The sequence below is a fragment of the Haemorhous mexicanus genome, chromosome 8 (assembly GCF_027477595.1).
Source record: "Haemorhous mexicanus isolate bHaeMex1 chromosome 8, bHaeMex1.pri, whole genome shotgun sequence".
Lineage (NCBI taxonomy): Eukaryota > Metazoa > Chordata > Aves > Passeriformes > Fringillidae > Haemorhous > Haemorhous mexicanus.
The window spans coordinates 8,377,531-8,397,694 of NC_082348.1; the positions used below are offsets into that span (position 1 = coordinate 8,377,531).

The 20,164-nt window shown below is 44.5% G+C and overlaps 2 protein-coding genes across 2 annotated transcripts in view; one reads left to right on the plus strand and one right to left on the minus strand.

Moving 5' to 3' along the window:
• Window positions 1–3,814: 3,814 nt before the first annotated feature.
• LOC132330381 (5-hydroxytryptamine receptor 5B-like) lies at window positions 3,815–19,596 on the plus strand. Its single transcript, XM_059852602.1, has 2 exons — window positions 3,815–4,856; window positions 11,619–19,596. Exons 1-2 carry the CDS (start codon window positions 4,083–4,085, stop codon window positions 11,949–11,951), a joined length of 1,107 nt encoding a protein of 368 aa, XP_059708585.1. The 5' UTR covers window positions 3,815–4,082; the 3' UTR covers window positions 11,952–19,596.
• The window catches only part of CCDC93 (coiled-coil domain containing 93), a 32,465-nt gene continuing 28,425 nt past the window's right edge, over window positions 16,125–20,164 (minus strand). Inside the window, exons 21-23 of the mRNA XM_059852601.1 lie at window positions 19,213–19,297; window positions 18,440–18,553; window positions 16,125–17,294 (exon numbers count right to left, since the gene is read on the minus strand). Coding sequence (XP_059708584.1) covers window positions 17,241–17,294; window positions 18,440–18,553; window positions 19,213–19,297 — 253 coding nt within the window. The 3' untranslated portion in view covers window positions 16,125–17,240. The remainder of the gene's footprint in view (window positions 17,295–18,439; window positions 18,554–19,212; window positions 19,298–20,164) is intronic.

Genomic DNA, 20,164 nt, shown 5'->3' on the forward strand with positions numbered 1-20,164 from the left:
ATATTATTGCTCTAGAGTAATAGTAGCTTTCACTGAAGGAAAAAAAAGTTTACACTGTTACTTAAACAAAGAGGTGTAATGGATCCACCCTGCCTGTAGTAGCTACAAAGTCAGGTCTAATTTCCTGATTAAGCAGAACAGAAATTCATGAGCTGAGACTAAGTGGGAATCAAAAGCTTCCTGTCTTTTGCAGATGCAATTACCTTTTGCTTTGTTTATGAAATCGTAAATGACAAACAGTTTCTGACTAAATATCTGTGTATTGGGCAGTATCTATTCCACCATGGTATTGCAAGAAGTGCAAAAGATTATCAAACTGGAATTCTGAGGTTTCCTTTGCAGCTTCCCCTGTTATCAATCTTGTGAGCAGTTAATAGACCTCGGCCATCAGGCTCTCAAGGCTTGTCTCACAGCAGTGACCAATCGCTCGGGGACTAATACCATGTGCCTTGAGAAATTGCTTTCTTCCTCTGAGAACCTTGACAAAGAAATTGGGCTCTTTAAACCACTTAAGGGGGTGATCAAAACTGTCCTGCTTGAACTGGAAGATGTTTTTGACAGTTCCTGGAACAGGCCCATAAAGGAGCACTCTGCCACCGAGTTACTGCTCATAATTGTGAAAAATCTTGTCATGGTCCAAGTTTCCCGTGCCATAAAGCTGCAGAGTTACAGACAAGCACAACACTGGTCAGAAGGTGTTGCCATCAAATTTTTCAGGGTGAATGTCACAGGTAGAAGGCACCTTTATTGACACTGTAGAGCAAGAGTAGTTGAGAATTGAGTAAGATATCTACTGAGGTCTGCTGTAAATAAGATGTTTATATTTTGGCAGTAATCAGCCTTTGTGATTGATGTATGACTTGATGACTCAATTTAAGTAAGTTACCAAAGCTCTGATGATTTGCTTTCAAGCCAGTGACTTGAAGCTCAGGGAAAGCAACTCACAGGAAGGGTGAAAAGGGCATTGTGATTTAAAAAAATAATTTTCTAATGGAGGTCCCACAGTGAAGGAAGGCGTGATGCTGACCGGATACTGCACAGGTCTGTGATGTTTGGTTTTGGTTCTACCACTGCCCTGCTTAGGAGATCATTGTCCAGTCACTTCAAGTGCCCAAAACTTAGAAGGGATTTTACAGAGCCCTGAAAACAGCCAGAAAAGAGACAGTTATTAGCCCTTGAAAGGTGGGTTGGTTGTTGGGTTTGGGTTTTTTAATTTTTTTTCAAATTAATGCTGAAAGAAGCCTATAATCAAGGGGCTAAGCATACAGAATAAAGTCTATCACTGCTCCTGACTTTTGCTTTATTGGCTTGATTATCTCAGGATTTTAGCTGACAGGAGGATTCATGCAATGCTTACTGAGGCTTTTGTTTGTCCAATGCTTTTAGATTTATAGAAGGTGTTGAGCCCTGACAGTAAGAATTCAGCCTCCTGAGCTGAAATGCTCTTAGCTGGTAAAAAAATCTGCTGGCTTGCATCAAAGTCATAAATACCATGATGCTGCTTCTGTCAAATCTCTTTATTGCACAGCCACGTGGGGAAGAGATTACTTTTGGTTTTTCCTCTTAGCCACTGTGATAAAATTTTGATATGGAGTTGTGAGGACAGGTGGAGGAAAGATGCCATTAGAAGAAGGGAAGACAAATGGAAAGTCAGGGTCCTGTCTAGAAACACTTTCACTTTGCTATATGGGTGTCATCCAGCTTAAGAACTGCATTCACTTTTCAGAAAAACCCCAAAACCTTAGCATACTCCTCAATAGCAGTCCATCTTCCCAGACACTTTTGTAAGCTGCAACACTGAAAAACATAACCATCTACTATTTTTTCCCAGTTGGTCAGAATTTAAAGAAAAAAAAAAAGAAAAAAAGGAAAATTGTAGGCTCTGCAAAATCTTGTATAACAGTTACAAAACTTCCAAACTCTCCTCTCTATTTTGGCTGTCAGCTGAAGATATTGAGATACCCAGGGCTTTCTGGGCTCTTCTATGAGTGGTTGCAATCACCTATGAATGTTTTCATTATTAATCAAATCAATACTACCTGGCATCCATGTGATATCTAGATTCTCCATCACATTGTCAATCGTGAAAGTATGGAACCAGCTGTCAGCTTTGGAAGATTTGTTTTTCATCTTCAGCCGAAATTTTCTGTATATTTCTCAAATGAATTGCAGGATTTATATAACTGACTTTTCTTAAAAATGCTTTAGAAAGGCTGATTTTCTACTCAAGAAGATGGAATAAAAGTGCATCTGCTAGAACCTTTTTTAGCACTTTTGAATCTAAAACAAAAAATGGAAAATATGTAAAGAGTCAAGTTCAGTGTAGTCCCTTTATAATGGTCTAAAAATAATCTGCCTGTAATGGATAAAAAAAAAACTTCTGGAAAATGTAACATTAAATTTTATATAGTTGCTATAAAAATACTGCATCACTTCACAAAATGGGCTGGAATTTTGTTATCTCTGGATGAATCATCACCCACCAGAGCTGTTACTAAGCTGTGTGGTGTCCTTGGACGTGCTTGGAAATGGTGCTGTGACAACGCTGGCCTGGGCAGCTGCTCCCTGGGGAGGACAGACACCTCCTCAGCACAGCTGAGCACAGGGGAGCATGGACACGAATTACAAGGATGCAGGGAGGGTTAAGCCAAGAAGAACTTTCAGACTGACAGAAAGAAATAGTATGACAAGACTGAGTCCAAAAAGATTCAGTTAGAGAGTCCTGAAGTGATGTTTGGTGAAGTGATGAGGACTAGTAAATATGCTTTGCAATTCCTCCCCTCTGTCACAAGTCCTTTTCTCCTCAATTCTCAGGTCAACAGGGAAAAGTGAGAACAGATGCAAAGGAAGATGTGAAGTATTTAGACTTAGAAGAGATTGTAATTTTCCACCCTTTTGTGTTTTGCATCCCTCAGACTTCTCAAAAGCGCCACAAAGCACCAAACATCCAGATGGAAAGATGACATTCCCTTGTATTCACTGTTGATTCTATTGTCTGTCTCCGAGCCCTTGGTCACATATTTGATTCCTTATTTTAAGAGCAATAAAATGGTTGGTGGGAGCTCTGAGGGAACATGGCAGGAAAGGGCTGTGAAGAGAAGAGGGTGTCCTGTAGCCTCATGGGGTCCATGGGGAGAAGGGGGTGTCACTACCTGGGGCTGTGGGGACACAGACTATTGCTGTCTGCTTGGTCCTGGGGAGGCCACATCTGAGCACTGTGTCCAAATCAGGCAAGGAGCAAGAAAGGCAAGGAGCTACTGAGGAGGGTCCAGCAGAGGCCACAAAGGTCATGGGGGGTCAGGAGCATCTCTCTTACGAGGAGAGACTGCAAGAGCTGAACCTGTTTAGTCTGGAGAAGTCAGGACAGAGAGGGGATCTCACTGATGCACGTTAAGATCTCAAAGGCAGGTGCCAAGAGGATGGCGCAAGACTCTTTTCAGTGGTGCCCAGCGACACCACTGAAAAACTAAAACACAAGAAGTTTAACCTCAACATGAGGATGAACTTCTTTACACTGAGGGTGGCAGCGCACTAAAAGCTGCTCATGGAGGGCGTGGGGTCTCCCTCTCCGGAGACATTCCAAACTCACCTGGAAGTGTTCCTGTGACACCTGCCCGAGGTGACCCTGCCTGGGCAGGGCGGTGGGATGGGGTGATCTCCAGAAGTCCCTCCAGCCCGGCAGTTCAGAGATCCGCGGCAGTTCAGGGGCCGCGGGCAGCGGCCGGGGAGGCGCCGCCTCCCTCCCCACACGGCCCGGCCGCGCCGCCGCCCCCGAGGCGGCCGCTGGGGCGGGGCGGCAGCGGCGCTGCCGCCCGCCCGTCCTCGCTGCCCATGTCGGAGCCTGGCCGCGCCTCCCTCCCTTCTCCAGCCTGCATCCCTTCTCCAGCCGCCCGGGATGGGCGTGCGGAGCGGCGGGCGCGGGCGGGAGTCGCGGGCAGCGCTGGGGCTGCGGCACATGTGGGGCGGCCGCTGAGCTGAGGCGCGTCCCGGTGCGAGGCTCCCGCTCGCCGGCAGCGGGGCTGGGGACGGTGCCAGCGGCCTGGGAAGGGGCAGCGGTGAGGGGTCGAGCCCTGGTCCCAGGCATGGCGGAGACCGTGAGCCCCTGCTCCCCACGGGGCCAGTGCCAGCCCAGCATGGGCGCCAATACCTCGTCTGCCAACGTGGACGCCAACGCTTCCTCCTCGGTGGTGGGCGGCAGCGCGTGGAGGGGCCGGGAGCCTTTCTCCATCTTCACCGTCCTCGTCCTGACCCTGCTGGTGCTCCTGACCGTGGCCACCTTCCTCTGGAACCTGCTGGTGCTGGCGACCATCCTGCGGGTGAAGGCCTTCCACCGGGTGCCCCACAACCTGGTGGCCTCCACGGCGGTGTCGGACGTGCTGGTGGCGGCCCTGGTGATGCCGCTGAGCCTGGTGAAGGAGCTGTCGGCCGGGCGGCGGTGGCGGCTGGGCCGGGAGCTGTGCCTCGTGTGGGTGTGCTTCGACATGCTGTGCTGCACGGCCAGCATCTGGAATGTGACGGCCATCGCCCTGGACCGCTACTGGTCCGTCACCCGGCAGCTGCAGTACACGCTGCTCGCCCGCCGCCGCATCTCCAACGTGATGATCGCTCTCACCTGGCTGCTGTCCGCCGCCATCTCCCTCGCCCCGCTCCTGGGCTGGGGGGAGACTTACAGCCCCGAGCAGGAGCGCTGCCAGCTCAGCCAGGAGCCGTCCTACACCATCGTCTCCACGGGCGGGGCCTTCTACCTGCCCCTCTGCGTGGTGCTCTTCGTCTACTGGAAGATCTACAAGGCGTCCAAGTTCCACATGGGGGCCCGCAGGAGGAACGCCGTGGTGCCCCTGCCCGAGGCTGCCCAGGTAAGGCTGGCCAAGGGGAGGGAGCCCTCGCTGCTCCCCTGGGCACTGCGGTCCTGCTTCTCCTCAGCTCCGGCCCTCACCCCTGCCATGGTGGGTTCGGCACGGCGAGAAGGCTGCCAGGCGCCCTGGGGCTCCCGTGTGTTTGACTTTGTCGCAGACTGGACGTGAGCAGTAATTAGCCAGTCAAAAAGTGCAGCTCCTGGAGAAGTGCTTTATTCTCATTTTTTTTCCTTGTGTTATAAGAGTAAGGGACGGGTGCACTCACTGCCAGTCGGGAGAGACATTTGAAAATCGTCTCTTTGTTCTGAATTTGCCATTCCTTGGGTTTTGGTTTTTGGTTTTTTTTTTTCCCTGTTTATGTTTTTTATAGCATTAGTGGGGTAAAAAAAGACATGAACAGATCTCTAGGTCCTGTACTGAGATAAATGTGCATTTACCTACCAGCACAGACTTTGTGTGTCTGAATAGATTTCGGTAAGGAAATTACACACTACACACAATATAAACATATATATTGATGTGCTTGGGCTATTTTTCCTTGAATGGTGCTCACTGCATTAGTGTTGAAGCAATGAGCAATCGTTTCTGCTGGCTTCAAAACCATGTTCTCCTTATGCCAAAGATTGTCTGTAATCCTACAGTGCCCTAGCCATTTGGGAGGTCTTGTTCATTTTGGGGATACACCTTGCTGACAGGAAAGCTGTGTCCCTTCAGAAGGGTTGGGGTTGGCTCCTTGTGCTCCATAAGTCAGGCTCTCTGCATGATGCTGCTGTCACCCATTCCGTGCCTCCACCGTGCTTGGCTGTGCTCTCTGTAAACTTTCCCTGCCTTCTGTCACATACTCTTGCTCTCACTCCTGCCAGTCTTTATGTTTTTGTGATTACATTTTGTACTTCCTAAGCCCAGTCCCTTCCCAGTAGCCAAAGATCAGATGTGTGGATGTTAGAGATACCTGCAGAGAACATTTCTGTTCCATTGAGATTAATCCTGCGGAGCCTCATTCCCCTGCAAAATCCTGTCTTTGATCTGGAGGCAAGGAAGCTCATTATGGTGGTCACAAGTAAGAGTCTGTAGGTTGTGTCCCCACATAATTGCACAATTGCACTGGCAATAATTGCATAATGCACTGGCAATTATGTGTGATTAGACTCACAGATTTGGATCATAATGTCTTGAAGCTACTTCTAATATATATTGATTTATGAAGGTATCTTCTATGAAAAAGCAAAATATTTGTTAGAAAAGTAGAGAAAGTCTCCTCTAGTGGCATTTTTTTCCCTATGATTTTCAGCCCCTAGTTTGCACCAAATTCCTTCCAAATTGTTTTAAGTACAATGAAAGTATTGCTTGGAGTTAATGCATAATCTCTTCAAGCACAAAAGCCAGCTGATTATTTGTAGTGTTTTTGCAAGCTCTATCTTTTACATACACACATACCCATACAGGACTAGTTGTCTGGAATCTAAAATTCCTGGAAGCGAAATGAGCTGAGGCATTGCTGCTCAAGCCAGTGGAGAGACACATCACATGGCAGTTTCAGCAAGACTGAGTCTGGCTGCAAAATGTCATGGTTCTGTCTGCAGGAGGCCCTGCGTGGGCCCAGCAGGGCTGCCAGGTGAGTGCTTTTTGTGACGCAAAGTCTGGGGGTTGGTTTAGGCTGCACTGACAAAAGGGCTCTGTCACAGTGAGCTACACACCCATTTTGGAGGGGTTCTTGCAATGCCAGCAGATGCTCAAGCCAGTAGGTCTCCTTTCTCGTTGGTGTGATTGACATATTAACTGTGATTGACTTCTCCTGACAGGGATTCTTGAGTCTGCGATTGGTGTGTAGTGGCAACTTCCTCTGTTGTCCCAGCAGCTCCATTTGCTGATGTAAATTAAGACTTCTGTGATTCAGATGCAAACTTTACTCCTCTCCTGAAGGAAGAGCTGATGCTGCACACGTGTACATTAAATGAACTTGTGGATCAAGCAAGCTGGCATTCAGGATGCATTTCTTGTTTTCTTTCTAAATTAAGATACTGAGATTTACTCACTGAGTGTTATCCTGATCCTTTTTAAGCTTGTGGTAGTAGGATCCATCACTTTCACAGGAAGAGTAGCAGTTCCCCAGTGAATTCTGGAGGGAAATCTTCACACACATCACTACTGTTCTTTGGCAAAACTCTGCTGTTTTTTTAACATGCAAACACAAAGGCAACATTGCCAAGCTTTGCTTCTCTGCACGCAGGGGTGATCAGGCTGTCAGCAGCAGCTCTGTCCTCTCTGATGGGGCAAATTCTGTTCTGCTTCTCATAGTTTGCCCATCAGCTCATTCTGATTTTCCCATTCTTTCTCCCTTGATGTCTCTCCTCCCTCTCATTCTTCCATCTCTGTTCTCAGAGAATGCTCACCTGTCATGCTCACCCTGGCAACGTTTTCCTTCTGTCACTGTGACTCTGGATGTGAATTCCCCTCTGCATCTATGTCAGTCCTCACTCCAGGTTGCCCTGCACCAGTTGATCTGGGGGATATTAGCAGGGATTTTTTGGCAGACGATGCCAAAGGCTGGCAGTGCTTCCCAGTCTGGAGGTGAGCAGTAACAGCAGTGATCCCTGCTGGGAGAGGTGTCTGTGTTGCACTCAGGAATGAGCTGTCAGGTGGTGCTGGACTGGAACTGCACAGCAGGGCTGCACTTGGTGGCCTGAGGTACAACCAGCTGGTTAATTCTGGCACATCTAAGGACAGAAAAGGTCTGAGTTCATAGCACTCAGATGCCAGTAGGGGTATCTTAGAAAAACCAGTGCACCAAGTGAGGGTGATACTTTGATGTTTGTCAGCCAGCAGAGTCAGGCACTAAAGTGCTTTGCAGGTTGCCTGTATATATGTATGTATATAATGGTTTGGGGTTTTTTCACAGAGAAAGGGCATTCCTTTCAAAGTGGGAGTTGGCATACATACCTTATGTTCTTACAGAGCTGCAGAATAGAATAAGTACAAAATAACTATTCTGAGTCATTCTTTGGTTAAAATTTTACTTGTGTTTTTGAAAAATACTTTTCAAAACCTTTGAAAAAATTCATGTGAGGGAGATGGGTGTGAAACACCTGAGATGCTTCTGGTTTTGATGAGAGTTGGTTTTTGCTTTTCTTTGAAATAAATTAATTGCCAAATTGGGATCCTAAGTTAAGCTGGTGCTTTTATAATTTTTGGTTTGCCAATTATGAAACTCCCTGAAAAGTGAATTCTGCAGGCAACACTGACGTGGGTGACCCTCATTAAAAACCTAGTGACATATCATCACTGACAGAGAGCTATGCTCTGTCACACCTGGTTGACAGCAGGCAATAATTCTCTCTCTAAACAGTCAAATTGAAATAAATGAGACTGCTTGAAAACCAGCAGATTCTGCTGGATAGTGCCCTTTTAAATCAATGAAATCACTTGTAGCATAGGGATAGCCCAGCAAAACCAAGGATGATGGGATCTGAATGTCTGCATTACTTACATGTAGCAATTGCAAAATCAGATTTAAATTTTCCTGTGAAGAGTTAAAAATCAAGTTCTCTTGGTGATTGGTGGAGGTTTTTTTGGTGCATTTTTCTGTTGTTGTTTTTTGGTTTTAATTTTTTTTTTTATTTCTCCCCACTCAAAGTTCTTTTATAGTGTATAAAAGCATTAGGCATGGTCCAAACCTTAGAGTTTTGTGAGAGTCCTTCCCCCTTTGAATAACATCAGGCCCCAGAGCTCCAGAGGTGCTGTGTTGTTCTACACTTTGGCCCATTCAGCTTCTCCAAGTCACTTAACCAGTCAGGATAATGTGGGAGGAAAAAAATCAGATTCTCCTTTTCTGAAGGGGTCATGGGCCTTTTATTTTTTATTTATGCCTCTGTACAAGTAGAAGAGATGGGTCAGGAAACAAAGTTCAGCTGTCCAGAAAAGGTGCAAAAAATGTCCAGAAAAGAGTGGGTCAGGAAGCAAAGTGAGTCAAGGGTGGGTAGTTATTTCCTAGGAGAAATACAGTTAGTCCTGCTTACAGCAGAAGAAATTCCTGTGAGAGAAAGCAGGTGCTCTTCTGCCTGTCAAATGAGCTGTTTGTCATGTTGGAGCATCCAAGACAGTGTAGGCCTTTCTTTGTTTTGATCCTTTGTTGTGCATTTAGCTTATTGTGCTCTTGTTCCAAGAGCAAGAAGTGTGCCAGGGCTGCACTGAGGCATAATGACCTTTGCTGAACCACACTGTGATAGGCAAAGCTCTAAATCTGTGGTACTAAGCCTGATTTGATTGATGTTTATCATTACTGTTGTTTTGTCATTGCAGACCCTGCAGGTGCAGGACAGATACAGAGCACCTGCCACGAAGGACCAGTAATAACAATCATTAAAGCTATAAGGAACATTTTAAATCAAGGGATTTTGTCAGAAGCTCCTTGGTGGCATGTTTTCTGACATTCTAGGAATACAGGAATTGGTAACATACAGCTCTGGGAACATGTATCCATTTAGGAGTAGTAATTTACTGGGGACAGAAAAACAAGAGAATAGGCATTGAACTGTAATTGCTGATCAGTGTACAGAAGAATAAATTCTGGGACTACAACCAAACCCTTTGTGACTGTAGAAGGATTTGCACTTGAGCTCATTTCCTTAATTTACTTTTTATTAGTCTCACAGAACAGCAGTTATCTCTGCAGCTCTCATAGCCCATTGTCCTGGAAATAGCTGATTTCATGAGTTCAGAACCAAATTCTGGCCTCAGAGGAGCAGTCCTTTCATGCCAGTTATTTCCCCAGTGCCCCTGACTCGCAGCTCCTGGAGCAGTGCCTGGGCAGATGGAAGGAAATCTGTGCCCGAGGCAGAGTGTGCTGCTAGGCACGGAGTGAGAGCAGTGTGCAGCACTGCAGAGATGGCTCCAGCAAAACCCAAGGCATCTCCATGGACTGCTCTAATTTACAGTCTGTGACCACCTCTGCTGTCACAGCCTGCTTGCTAGTGCTCATCAGTATGCCCAAAATGGGGGCAAAGGTTCTATACTTGTCCTTTGTTCCGTGTGGTATGGGGATAAAGGTCAGCTGTTGTGACTTACATTGGAAAGTTGAGTCATGAGAAGCCTCTGGGGCTGGCACTGCAGATTTGATACAGTTAGAGCTGCATTTGGTTCTAGCAAGTAATTTACAAAACATACCGTGATCTAGTTTCACTTGCTGTTTTGTTTTCAGAGGCCTGACCTAACAACTAGGGAAGTTTATAAAAACTCCTCTTACTTCAGTAGGGGCTTGACCAGGCTGTAAATGCACGCTTCGTTGTGGAAAACACCTGAGGACTGAGGTATCTTCTAGCAAAGGAAATAAAATAACCTTTTCTTAAGTGATAGAAGGGTCACTGCTAGGAAATTCTGCAGTCAGAAGTAGTGCGAGTGAGAAGGCTCTGATTTGATTTTGTGATTTGATGATGGCATACAGCATGCTCTATCTTCTGAGCAAGAGTTGAAGGTTAAATACAGTACCAAACTGTGCCTGCTGCTCACAAGGAAGTCCTTTGTATGGCTGCTCCCAAGAGGCACTTACATAACTGTTCCTCAGGTCTAAGACATCATCTTTCAGGGTTGCTTGTCACAGATTTGTCCTCGTGTCATACATTCATCCCTTTTTGCAGAGTGTGATTAAGGATGTGCAGAGCAAGTCCTTCTGCAGACAAATGGTGTGATCCTTGCTACATGAGGGGTGTCCCATTTTAATTGTCGGAACAGATGTGATTTTCATTTTCCTCCATTATTTGCCTGTGCCCATAATCTGCTGCTCTTACATTCTGCAGCCCAGGCTCGTGTCTGAGGGTGCAGACAGGGATATCCATCTTGAAGAGTGATTGTTCAGCCACTGCCAGTGCTCCACTGTCTGAATTGCTGTGCTCATACTCAGTACAGGCCCTCCTTCTATTACAAAGGTAGCCCATGAATGTGCAATATGTAGCTAATTTAACAACGGCCCATATTTGGTGTGCCTGTTACCACTCAGGCAAATTTTACAGCCTTAAGCTGTTGCTTTTATTGTGCTCTCTTCATAACTGTAGTGCCTAGAAGAACTTTAATATCACATACATTTCCATCTTCAGATTAAAATCTCTAGGGAGTGTCTTCATCTGGTCAGACTCAAACCACACAAATAACTTCTGCCCAGAAGCTGTTGCCCTCAGTGAGAGGAGACAAGGAGCACTGGCGGCAGCCTGGAGTAGCTGAAATTTCTTCCTCTCTTGTATAACCTCTACTGAAACCAGAGTTTGAACTGAAGGTCATTTGAAATGGTGTTCTTCTGGCAATGGTGTACTTTTTGAGAAAGTACAGAATCACAGAATGGTTGGACTTGGAAGGGACTTCTGGAGATGATCTAGTCCAAGCCCTGCTGAAGCAGTTCACCTAGAGCGGGTCTGAAGGCCATGTAGCAGCATGAGTCTGGTGCAGGGATAGGCAGCAGACACAGGCCTTTGTTAGCCTGCCTTAACCTCATTTCCCCCTAGCTTTGAAGGCATCCAGTACAATGAACTGAAAAGTGTCCCTCAACACACACGGTACCAGGTACTCTTTATTTAGCTCTGTTTGTCAGTTACACTTGGCAGCTTTTCCTTTGTAATGAGTTTTGCACTCTGGGGCATTTTCTTTCTTTTAGCATGGAAGGAAAGAAGTTCAGGTCTTTTGTGGTAGGTGCACAGATGTTGTGCTGTCATTTGAAAGTAATACTTCACTCAAACAAACTGTCTTGGTAAGAAACTGTGTTTTCTTTTGTTTGAGGTGAAGGAAGCTTCGCAGGAACCACAGATGGTGTTTACAGCTCGTCGTGCAGCTATCACTTTCCAGACAGATGGAGAAACATGGAGAGACCAGAAAGAGAAAAAGGCAGCTCTGATGGTTGGCATCTTAATTGGAGTTTTTGTACTGTGCTGGATCCCTTTCTTCATCACAGAATTAATAAGTCCCCTCTGTTCCTGCAACATCCCGCCCATCTGGAAAAGCATCTTTCTTTGGCTTGGCTACTCAAATTCTTTCTTTAATCCTCTCATTTATACAGCATTTAACAAAAATTACAACAATGCCTTCAAGAACCTTTTTGTAAAGCAAAGATAAAAGGGGACACGGAGGAGAAAACGATTATTGCATAATAGAGGGATTTCTTGAGGGAAACATGCCTGTGATATGAACAGTTTCCATGCACAAGAGCTACTTGAGGGGATTTAGCAGCAGTGAAAAAGAAGATGGAAGATGTTTGGTTATAAACCTACTGAGAGTTTACAGTCCCCACTTAGAAATACAGATGTGCTACGCCAGTGTTGGGCAAAGAAGGTGGAAGCAGGGAATGCCTCCCCTCTGCTCTTCAATCATCACAGGCTGAGGTGTGTCGGTGCCGCCGCTGTCACGCCCAACACGGCTGATCCCGCCCAGCCAGCCCCGGGGCGCTGCTGGAGCTCTCCTCATTAGCAAAGGCACCGGGGGGAGCTGCTAATTGACCAATCCTGACATGTTTGTGATATCAACAGGATGCTGGCTTCGGGTTTGAGATTTATTTGGAAGGGAATAAACATGCTGCAGTCTATCAGTCCTTGAGTTGATGTGAAATTAAAGTGGATGACCAAGCAGCTCAGCGACACAGCCTGCCAGGACTGAGGGGCTGTGTGCTCTGCAAGCAGCAGGGCTTGATGGGCAGGCTTGGTCAAACAGGGGTCAGCTGTGTCCCCTGGCGTTAAGTGAAACGTAAGAGGAAAGCCTAGAATTATTCAGAGCCCCTGAGAATGCGTTCTCACTGCTTGCACAGGAGGATCTAGTGAGGATTTTTCACTTGTGTTGTCCTCTTTCACTCTGCCAGGCTCAGACTCTCCCTGTTTTATGAAACCCAGGTGAGCTCAAGATAAACACCAACACCTCCAAGTGAATGGGGACTGTTTGCGTGGTTATTTCATGCTACCATAAAACTGAGCAGGCATCTGTGTTACAAACTCCATACAGGATGTTCAGTCACACCAGGTGTGCCGGCAGCAGCGTGTGGCTGCTTGTAGGGGTAGGTGAGTGCCTGCACCATCAATGTGCTCAGCACCCAGCCTGGGTGAAGTCCACAATTTGTCAGCTGGCATCAACTTCCTCCTACAAAATTGTTGATGCTGCCAGGTTTAAGAGGTACTCCCCAAAACCCAAAGAGACTCAAACCTAAGCCTTAAATCATTTTCCCAAGATCTGACAAACATCCCTAACCCAACAATATATACACAAATAATCTATTTCCTTGCATCTGCCAAGTCCATCTTGCTCCATATTTGTTTTCTGGTGGGTTTTACTTCCTCCCCTGCTCTGAGTGGGAGAGCTGACAGCATCTCTGAGTATTTCTAGCACGGCACAGAGTCCCAGGAAGCTTAAGGGAGTTTGGCTGCATCTCAAGAGCACAGTGTATGGTGCTGTACCTCACACCTGCAGTGCTGTGACAGTCCAGTGTGACCAGCTGTGCCCACAGCCACCTGTGTGTCTTGCATTCCTGCAGAGGATTCTTCTTTCAATTTCAGTGGGAATTCAGGAGTTTTAATTACCTAGAATTTCAAAGAGTTGTTAGACTGTGACTCAGACTTGAATGCTGATTTAAATAACTTTCCCTTGTGACTCTCAACTTGCCTGCATATGGAACAGCTACCATTCAAACCAGTGTTTGGAGGCTTAATTAAACCAGAAGGAAGGCACATATATAAGAGACTGGATGTTACTAAAACCTGCAGCCTCATTCAGAACCACTGACAATTTTTTCAAGTCAATTGATTTTTTTTCATGTAGGAGAGTCACTGCTCTAAAACCTTTAAAATCCAGACAGATTGACATGGAAGGAGGAAATGCAGGGGTCATCTTGAGCTGGTGTTGAAAAGCATACAAATCTGCATGTGGCACTCCTGAAGTTTCTAGTAATCATGTTTTGGACAAATTTTAGTGCCTGTACTCCCTGAGCTGGTAAGCCAAACCATTACTGTCCCACAAATCCAATGCCAACACTGGTGCCCTGGCCCATCCCAGTCTGGCTGCAGGAGCTGCAGTGACCTCCAGCTGCACATTCCAGCTGACTGGAGCAGCACCCATCTCCAGTTCCAGAAGCAACACAGGCTGTGCAGGCATCTTCTTGGCACCATGGCTTGGCCTCTGGAACTTGGGAGGACATCACAGAGCTGCAAGGCCCCTGTGCAGTTCCTGCAGCCGCACACTTGCAGGGCACTGCTGCAGACACTGACCTGCAGCAGAGTGCCTTCAGCAAGCAGAAGAGCAGCAGCAAGGCACTGACACAGCTCCCCTCCTCAAGGATGAATTTAGCTCCCTTAGGAGGCAAGGCTGGGCCTCTGGAATGTTGCAGTGAGAAGTTCTGAAGCTGAGCAGCCAATGCTCTGCCCACCCAAGCATCTGTGCCAGCAGTGTGTTACAGTGACGGGCGTACGCACCCAGAGGCAATGAGAGGCTAGCAGAGCTTTCATTTCATTGCAGTGGCTTTAGAAAGCTCTCAACAAAATCAGCTTCCCACACTGGCTCTAAATGCAGACTGCATTTAGAAGAGTGGCAGCATAGATTCAGGATTTAAAATTCTGGTTTTTAATCACAGCTTGCTGTGGGGCAAAGAAAATATGTTATCAGTGGTTGCTGCCTAACCTGCTGGATGCTCCTACATGAACTAAGATTAATGACACAGTACCTTGACTATCCAAATAGAAAAAAAAAAATTCAAATATTCTAAAGGGACATCATTTGGCACAGCTTAGATGTTGTGTATTTATTTCCCCAATAGAAGCTGCCAATTTGGAGTACACCTATCATCTCTGCTTGTAGCAGTGGACTACTAGTTTTAAACTTTATTTCCTGACACTGAATTTGCTCCTAGAAAAATTTACTGAAGCCTATTGCTCAGCAGAAGGGCAGAGTTGCATCCTGCAGCAAGGCTCTGAGAATCCTGCATCAGCTGCATTGTGGGAGCCCAGAATGTGCAGCAATGAAAGGGCTTTGGAAGATGAATCTGAGCAGACTATGCTAATAACCCTAATAAAGAAATTAGATTTTGCTGCAAGTCATATAAATGTTACTTTACAAGTCTTACAAGGTAACAGCAAATGAGTTCAGGGCAAGACCTTTCTCTTTCAGCACGGAAATCCAGCCATACTGAAGAAAAATTTTGAGAATTCCTTGCTTGCAACCAGCTGAGATGGAGAATTAAGGCAGATTCTCCTTGCTGTCGGTTCGTCCCCAGCTCTGAGGAGAAATGGCACCCAACACACAGAGCCTGTGCCAGAAAGCAAGAACAGCTGATGGAACTGTTTTCACACCTTCACCAGCTCCTTTCTTCTCCTTTTCACATGGGCCTCACACCAAAGGTTGTGCCCATCTGCCCCAGGCTCCATCTTCAGCAAACAGTGAGTTATGATCTGGACTCTGATTTATCCTTTGTGAGCAAACAACTGCATTTTCACAAACCTCAGACTTCTATCTTAGTCAAAATCACACAAATCCTAGTCAGAACAACAGATCAACATTTTTATATTCCTTGTGGAAGCTTCCAGGCTACTCTGTTAATAGCATGTAGCATAAATTTTAGCATTATACCCAACAAATAATCACATAATGTATTCTACATGCAAGTTCATTATTTACCCTACTATTTACCATACCTAGGAAATTTTGCTTGATTCTAAAAAGCTATTGAGATTAAAATGATAAATCCCAAATTGAAATGCCCATTCAAGTTACTTTTTCAGAGTTGCATGGTATTCAAACACAGTCCAGCTTGAATTCCCAAGCAGGTCTCCTTGGTGCCAAAGCTGAGTTATTCAATTTACAAACTGGAAAGAGCCTACATAGTTTTTATAGAGGGCAAAGTTTGTAGACAGAAACAATGCCTCCTATATCAAAGCTGACCACAGAAAGTATGCAAGCAGCATTCAATGCAGGTTTCCTTCTTTGAAGGAATGCTGAATGTAAATTTTTCCTTCTTTGAAGGGACTTGGAATCTGATTTTGCCTTCATTATTCTGCTAGCCCTGGGCAGACTGACTTTTTGAACAGATTCAAGAGGAGCAGCCCAGATCTATATTCTCACTAACCAGTGTGGGGGAGCAAGTTCCCAGCTGGCTCAGTGGGAAGGTTTCCTTTCTGTTTGTGCTGCAGGACATCACAAAAACAGTGACTCATTTAACTATGGACACGATTCATCTTTTAATGCACTTGTAATTCAGGAGCCTGGGGAAGCTTCTGAGGCAAGTTCCACCTTAAAAACACAATATCAGAATGTCACTGGATTCCAAACATCCTTTATTTTATATCTGCTGCCATAGACAGTAATCGAACAGCGCTGTCATCAGTGTCAGTGGCAAAAAGGAACATGAGACTTCTTCTCCTGAAGATGTCATGTACATTAAGAAGTCAGTCCAAAATCCTGGAGTTAAGTACAAAAAGCAACTGTTTGAATTATAAAATACTGTATATACAGATATAAAAATGTCTCAGAAAGTGTCCCACAAAGTTTCTGAACTTTCAAGAGCAAATCTTCAGCAGGGTAAGTAGGTTGTTGTCTTCAAAGGTGAGCATCAGTTCATTAGAGCAGAATGTCTCAATCTTTATCTTCCTATGTTACAGGTGACAGACTCTGATTTTCATCCCAGCCAGGGATAACGTGGTGATCCTAGTATTAAGGTGTTTTTTTCCTGGAGCTATTAATTTAACAAGCACACTCTCTATATATAAAAATGAAATTTCAAAGAAATTTATACAACAGCTAGACTTTATAAAAATATAGATCTATAATTTTACACCAGGAATTATCCAAGGTAAGTTTTCATTTTCTTAGCCATTAGAAATTAATTGTTATCCTCTGGAATTCCTATATATGGCTAGAGTATAAACTAAAATAATGTGAAGTTATTAGCTGGAAAAGCGAGTTTGAAGAATCTCATTCTGTGGGGTTTTTTTGGGCCAAAATTAACAAACTACTGCATTCTGCAGTGCTCATCCTGTGGGGTGGTGGACATACCACACAGTACATGTAAACTTATTCCAGAATTTTCACCTAATTCAGTGTTAAAACCCAAATAAAAAACTATTCCCCACTGTCCTTACTGTAGAAAAAAAAAAACCCCAAACCCAAATAAATAAAATTAGACAATATTTCTATTTTGCTGTACTGTGTTCTCTCTTTACTGTGTAGTGGAGGCAATAATGAATAATACAGCCATGTGATGAGGGAATGTAAACTGAACACATACTGGAAAAACCAGACTTTTACAGCTGTGTGTATATATATTTTTTATATATATCTATATATATACATCTACATTGCAGTTATAACTGTCACCTCACAAAAGAGATTCAATGGACTGAACAATCTTCTCTAAATTTCCCCAGCTGGAGCTCTTCAGAAAGAACTGGCTTTCAGTTTGGACAGCAGCATTTCATTCTTACGGCATTCCTGTTAACAGAGAGCAAACAAGTAAGGAGGAATTGCTCTTAACTCTGCTACCTGTATCTCCACATCAACAGAACCAAACCCTTTCTTTCATTTTGAAACATCTCCACAATCCAAAGCAGCCTGGAGTGAGTGATGAGTTAAAGGTAATTCTGATTCATCCATAATGTTATTCCAATGGCAATACTCATTAAACTTTATGACATGCAAGCCAGAAGGAACACTGCCTGACCAACCATCTGAAATTTTTGCTGAGCTTATAAGTAGAACAAATCTGAAATGGACATTACTTGTAGATGATCTGGAACTTCTCAGGACAGTTTGCAAAAGAGTCAGTGCTCAGGGAACAACTCTTGGTCAGGAAATGTATTTACACAAGTACACCTGTGTTCAGTACCACAACTATGACTTTTTCATTTTTAAGGGTAGCAGAGTTGGACAGAAATTCCCTCACATGGCAAGGGAAGAAAAATAGGTAAAAAACCTAAGAATAAATCTACCTAAATTCTGCAAGTAGGATGTAAAATTCTGCATGTCAGACAAGTAGCTGAACAGCCCCTGTCATTCTGCCAGAGTACACTGTCTGAAACAGGAAGGAACTGTCTCAGAACAAAGCAGGAATAATTACACAAAGATGTTTTTCCTTGAACATATGAAGCCAAATGACAATTTTGCCTGCAGCATTCCTTTTCATTCATTCATTCTCATGGAGACAGCAAGTAACAGAAGCCCATGATGATTAAAAGCTTGGGAAAGGCTAAATCAATGAAATGTTACACAGTGCTTTCACAACCATTAGGCAACAAGGCTGATTCCTGAAGATTAATGACCAAGATCCTGCATTTCCACACACCTCTTTGCTCCAATAACTAACTGCTCACAGACCTTCAAGAGATTCCACTTGAAAACCTAAATACACCACTTGCTTGATAACCTCTCCCTGTAACATGGAGAGGTGCCAGTCTAGCAGTGAAGGAACTCCCAGAATCAAATTCAGTCCAAGAGTCACATGGAGAAAATGACCAAGATACATCATGAACATGGTGTGATAAGCATCATATCAGGAAATCTTGTGGATATGTTAATGCACAAGTACATCAAAATAGGTCACAGAACACTACAGTTGAACATAGCAAAAGTGTTCTTACCTCTTTAAATTCTTTCACTGTTTTGAAGTAAAGCCTCTGTTTCTCTAGAAGCTCCAAGTATTCATCATTCAACTGGTCTCTTCTCATTTTGTTTTCTTGCTTCTTCTTTTCCATCTGTTGGTATGCAGGAAGGGCAAGAGATCTTATGTATGGGATACACATGGACACATTGCATAAGGAACAGCTATCTTTAACACACTAGGGGAGACAGATACTTCACAAATGATACCCCCAGCTCGTGCTTGAAATGCAATGAACATTTAGGTCAGCTCTTAAAAATTAAGAGCCTAATGCTGAAGTCGCAGTACCAGTGGCACTGTAGGTGCAAGTGGGACAAGGGCACATGATGATTGGGACTCTGAGGTGCTGCTGACCCTCTTCAGCAGCAGAAAGCTTCAGTCAGCTCCCACAGTCTGAGAAACCATGCCTGAGGTGCAGGTCTGACTGTCCCCACACAGTCCAAATGGAAGAGTTCTCACTGATTTCAGTGGCATTCAGTTGTCTCAGGCATTTAAATCACTTCAGTGCCAGTAATGAAGTAGAGAGGTATAAGATTCCTGTCAGGACAGAGGTGTTACAACACCTCTGTCATACTCTATTCATTGACATCTAGTGGCGAGAAGTTTTTGACAAATGTGAAAAGAAATAATCCTTTTTAGTTGCTTGCCTAATTTTCACCTCATGTAATGGATAATAATTGTGCACAGAAAGATCCAAGAGGCTTTGCTGAGATAATTCCCAGGTTCTAGCAAAGAAAGTGAGGGGAGTCAGACCTTCATTCGATTCTGTTTGATGCCTTCTACAATCTGCTCCATCTGCCGCAAAAACTGCTCCCGAGATCCGGACGATGCCATGGCTCTGGAAAGAAGAAAATGGAACACCTGACAGGGATGTGGGACACTGTGTCTCAGCTGCTGCTGTCTTGCACATCCACCCACGTCCAAAGGTCTCATTGCTTAGTGCTCTGTGTAAAAATTCATCCTTTTAACCACTGGTACCACTGACAGTGCAGCTCTTCAGCTACCAAAGAGATGGGCACAGAGCTCAGAGCCCATCACAGGTGTGCTCCCTGTCAGCCCAAGTCTGTTCCTTGCTCTCATGTCCTGTACAGAAATCAACTGCTAATAACTAAATAAAACCATAGTTTTTAAAGAAAAGCCTCTGTTGTGAATAGTAAGAAGGTGACTAGAGGTCTAGGGGAACAGCAAATGTTGTACACTCTCACACTGTAATAGGGAAAACCTAGAAGTCATTTTAGACCTCGAAATCATTAGAGCAAAATAAACACTGGCTGATTAACACACTGATCTTTGACCATGAACTTCCAAGGCAACCACAGTTTTACACAGTCTCCACAATTTATCAAAATCTCCAAATACAGAAGTAGGTTATAATAAACATGTCTGAAATATGCCCCAGTCTAATGTTTTGTACATAATGTAATAACCACAACTCCACAAAAAGGAGGAAAATACTTAATTTAAGTCCAGGAAAATTATGACAATTTCCACATCTAAAGAGTCAGATACTAAAAACATATGTTGGCTATAAAAGTTATGTAATTCCAAGTCTGTGATTCCCCAAACTGGCTTAAACAGAGTTAATAAACTATTCTACAAATCAGTTTATGACTATAAAATCTTCTAAGAAATTTTTAGTCTCCATAACTGGTGCCCACTCCCAACCAGCTGTACCACTCTTTGCAACTATTATGAGATATAACTC